Source organism: Dendroctonus ponderosae, unplaced genomic scaffold (genome assembly GCF_020466585.1).
Source record: "Dendroctonus ponderosae isolate FM_Combo_2020 unplaced genomic scaffold, Dpon_F_20191213v2 Dpon_F_20191213_2, whole genome shotgun sequence".
Lineage (NCBI taxonomy): Eukaryota > Metazoa > Arthropoda > Insecta > Coleoptera > Curculionidae > Dendroctonus > Dendroctonus ponderosae.
In genome coordinates, this window is record NW_026018165.1 from 4,203,088 (window position 1) to 4,207,807 (window position 4,720).

Here is a 4,720-nt window from a genome sequence, read left to right on the forward strand (position 1 = left end):
TCTTAAGTTAGTAGGAAATAGTGTAACATCTCGTTGTTGTAAAAAACATTTTTGATTCGTAATAAACGGTTTTTTAAAAACAAGTTTTTTACAATCAGAAACAAAATTAGCTAATGAAAAATGGGTACATCTATTTAAAAAATACACTTTGATCTTGCCTCGTTTTTCGGAGACACTGTATCTGCACTTTGTGCGTCAACAACTTTTATATGAAACTATTTTTCGAAAGTTCAACATCAACGGAAATAATGGACTCTCTCGCACTAAAAATCCACCCTGTAGACAGGGTGATTCAAAATTGCTGTAAAAAATAGTAAAATAAATTAATTGTTATTAAAAACTGAGAAATTTGCAAAAAGCTATATCACTAACATTTAATCTCATTCAAGATGATAGGCTTCGGATTGCAAGTCCGTGAAGGCCACGCACAGTTACTAAATGATTTCCGACACTTTCGTCAGGGATTATATTATGTTTGATGTAATTACAGAGCCGCGCGAGCGATTATAGAAGTTCGAAGCCACCGAGACTAGGCCTGAGTAATATTGTGTTAAGACACTTATGTGTTGATGCCGCTCTGTGTGTCCATGTGCGGCGACACCTGGCCTCTTACGACGTGGCACTTTGAACAACACTTAATTTTTAACATTACCATTAAACCTAATTCAAGATGGCAGACTTCAAGAACAAAGTAAAAAGGCAAATGGCTGCCTTTTGATTACTACCAGACTATAAAAAAAATCTGTCGGCGATTAACGCTAAAAAACTTTAAATGATTTTGTACTAGAATGCTATAAAGATGCGTTCATCAGCCCTTGCATACATAAAGGAACAAATAAACAAAGAAAAGAAAGAAACATTCGGTCATAATTTATATCAAGTGGCGCGAATATATTTCAATGAAACATATGTGTCACACTTTCAGCCCGGTTTCAGGCCCAAACGTATAATTATCATTTACAAGAAAACAATTTGGGACTTCATTTATTCGATTCATTAAAAACAACGTGACCGGCGTCTGTCGTAATCTCTCTTCAATATCTTCTATATCGATCTATCTTCAGAATCTATCCATATGAGTATTATTTGTTGCTATGGAAACAATGTCTTATGTCTTATACTATTTTCCATGACTAACTTAGATCAACTAAATTGTAAAAGTATAAATTGTTCGCAGACACTTTATTTCAGAAAAAATCCTAACGATGTGATATATCACAGAAAGCGTAATAAAATGCTCTATTCGGTAAAGTAATAATCAATTATGTTTGCCATTTAACAAAACTCAAATTTGTGTCATATGTCAAAAATGACAGTTATTTTGGAGAAATGTCTTATGTCATTTTGTTTGGAATTCAATTTCCTACAAGCTTTCTATTTAATGTTTTCCTGTCAAATTAATATCGCCAAAACTAGGAGTAATTTAAAAATTTACCATAAATAAGTTTTTCCAAAATATCTCTTGACAGCTGTCAAATTTTAGAAAAATAAAATTGGTTTTGGGTAGAGTATTCAAAACTACAATTCTTTGTCCATTTAACCTTTTTCGTAACTGCTATAGTTTCGAAGATCCCTGTACTGGTCAACGAAAAAAACTCACCCTGTATATATCATGTATCTCCCAATACCTTAAATGTATGACGCGCTGTATCGACACGGCAAGCCGTATCGGTATCGCTGTGTAAACACCTGAAAATCAATTGTGTTACCCAGACCTAGAGTAAAGAGAAAAAGAGGTGACTTGATATCCCTATTGACGATGAGTGTTTCAAAAATATTTATAAACGTTGGTACAATGTTGTAATTTTTGTTAGAGTCTATCTCCATGTAGCAGTGATTCATTTTCAAGTTAGTTAAATTAAGGTAAAGTTAAATTTAAGGCTGATAAGTTTCCATGTCTAGTCTTTAAGGTCTAAAAATAATTGGTTACAAAACTACAGGGGCCCAAAATTGTAACACGACTTTAAAGGTCGATTATGACCAAAAGATGACGTCAGTGAGTCAGGCTGCTACCTGGGCAAAATAATATACTTATTCAGTATTATTTGGTTGAAGAGATATTTTTCAAAAATAACGAAACAGTAGTATTGTTTTGCATAATGCAATAAATAAATTGCGTATGAAGCGTTATTATTTCAAAATTAGTTTTTCAAGGACACGTCGACACTTTACATGGATTACAGTTTTGCTACTGTACTAATTTGGGTTAACTTCTATACTAATTTCTATTTACTTGATATCAACTTATGGTTTTAATTGATCCATGACCTTTTCTTAATTTGATTAACGAAATATTATTTTGAAACAGCTCTGCGGGAGGTTATCACCATAGCAACGTCATCTGTTGTCGTCCGTCTGATTGGTTGGCGTCACGTGGAATCAACAAGTAGCTGGCACTTTTATTTCAAAAATAACTTGCATATTTCGCAAGAGCGCCTTAGCAAATATTTATTGTAACATTACTTCTTCAATTCGTTGCTGGTTTAAGTCACTGTAAGCCGTACAGTTCCAATCATATTCTTTCTATACGAATATATCAAAAGAAAAATGGCAAATAATGTTTTGGTCGTGGGCAGCGGTGGTCGGGAACATGCGATTGTTTGGAAACTGTCGCAAAGCCCACATGTTAAAGAAGTCTTCGCAGTCCCTGGAAGTGTTGGCATTGCAACGGTCCCAAAAGCCACCAACGTTTCCTTGGATTTCAATAAGTTCGAGGTAAATCATCGTTGGTTTTAACAATTAGGTTAAGTATATTGTTCGTAGTCACTAAGGGGGCCACAGGCAAAGCCCCCCAAACTCTGCAACTTATACAGGCACTGTTACTATAGTCACTTTAACACAAATCACATCATTGTACATAGGGCTTAATTTTAAGCGACCCTTGCGTTTACTTGTTACATGAACATATTTGTTTAGAATTTTTTTAGGATTACTTTCACTAAACATGGCCAAGAGCAGTTAGTTAAATAAAAAAAAAACGTTTGTTTGCAGAAAGCCCCAATTGAAAAGCAGACATTATTATACATGAATTTTATAATAAATATTATAATAGTGGCATAAAGGATCGAGTGTTATGCTTTATTTTATCCATTAGTTCAAAATTTGAGCAAAAGTACCACACTAAGAGATTCTGCAAATTTTAATTTGACACGCACGAAAGTTTGTATTTAAGTAGTTTTGTCGTTGTCGTTATACTCACTTGACATGGAGTGGAACAGTTACACAGTGGAACGATATAATGTAGTTTAGCAGGCAAGAAAATTATTAATAATTTTCATTTAAGAACCAAATGTAGGTATTCATTATCATGATTGAAAATTATCTTGATGAAAATATATTTTCAAAGGCATGAAGAGAAAGAAACTTTTTATCATTTTACTAACACGTTAAAGTTTGGAAACATACAAACTACAAACACTAATTTACAATTAAAATATGTGGTACACAAACTATAATTTATAAAGCGTTGAAACATTTATTAGTTCTTGAGGAAAAAACCCTTTCTTTTGGGAGAGCAAAACATTTGAAAAACTTACCTCATAATTTGTAAACATTACTCTTAAAACTCTCCCAAAAGGAAGGGCTTTTTTCTCAAAAACGAATGAATGTTTTAACGCTTTATAAATTATAGTTTTTTTACAACATATTTTAATTGTAAATTGGTGTTTGTAGTTTGTATAAATTTGAAATCTGATGATGGCGCTGTTGTCTCGCCGAAACGTTATGAAATCAACGAAATTCAAATTTGTATTTCACACTTTGACTGAAACCCAGGAAGGAAAAGAATATAACAACAATTACACGCAGTCAGGAAAATAAATAAAAAAAGTTAAAATTATGGGTATTTGAAATGAAACATTGAATGCAAAACTTTAATTTTTAAAATAAAATCCACTAACGAATATTCATAATTCCCCTTCATTATTCCCTAGAGCTGCATTACTTTACATTATCTCCATTACATTTAACTATATTAGACACATTCATAAGTCTAATATTGATTTAATTTTTTAATTTATTATAAGAGGGTCTTATAATTTATTTATTTATTTATCACCAGAAAATTACGCAAGTTCTGTAAATCTGCAGAGGTGCTAAAACTTAAATACTACTAACTTATCCAGCTAAACATTAATTAAAACTAAATATAAATGCTAAGTGGTTGGTGGTGGTTTTTTAGATCATTTCTTAGATTATTAAACACTTTTACCGCTTAGAATAATTATTCTTTTCACTGACTACTCTGTGATACTTAGTAAGCTGGATTAATTTATTACGTGTTCTACTTTTCGAATCTTTAAACAATATTTACAGGCTCTTATAGTGGTGGTAAGGCATTCATAAGAGAAAAATTGTCTTAGGGTTAAAGGATTTTCCTTCATAAGCGTATTCTTATTAATTATTTTCAGTATTTTATTCTGCCGTTTTTGTAATAGCGCTAGGTTATTATGATACGCACCCCCCCAAGCAATATTACCATAGGTTATAACCCTATGAAATAATGCATAGTACAACGATCTCAATGTATCAATTTAGAAGTATTTAGACAATTTACACAATATGGATATTAGATATTTAGTCTTTTTTATTATATATTCTATATGTTTATTCCACTTTAAATGATGGTCGAAAATTATTCCTAAGTATTTTCACGATTCTACCCTATTCAAACGTTCCCCATTGATTTGAATTTTTATATTTCGCGGAACACTATTACAAT

General features: G+C 31.9%; 1 protein-coding gene across 2 annotated transcripts in view; it reads left to right on the forward strand.

The window, feature by feature from the left end:
- The first annotated feature begins 2,349 nt into the window (after nt 1-2,349).
- LOC109538289 (trifunctional purine biosynthetic protein adenosine-3) overlaps nt 2,350-4,720 on the forward strand; it is a 9,193-nt gene continuing 6,822 nt past the window's right edge. The window contains exon 1 of one of the 2 annotated variants that reach the window (XM_048663456.1): nt 2,350-2,715. In XM_048663456.1, coding sequence (XP_048519413.1) covers nt 2,548-2,715 — 168 coding nt within the window. In that variant the 5' untranslated portion in view covers nt 2,350-2,547. The remainder of the gene's footprint in view (nt 2,716-4,720) is intronic. The other variant, XM_019905461.2, reaches the window with a different exon arrangement.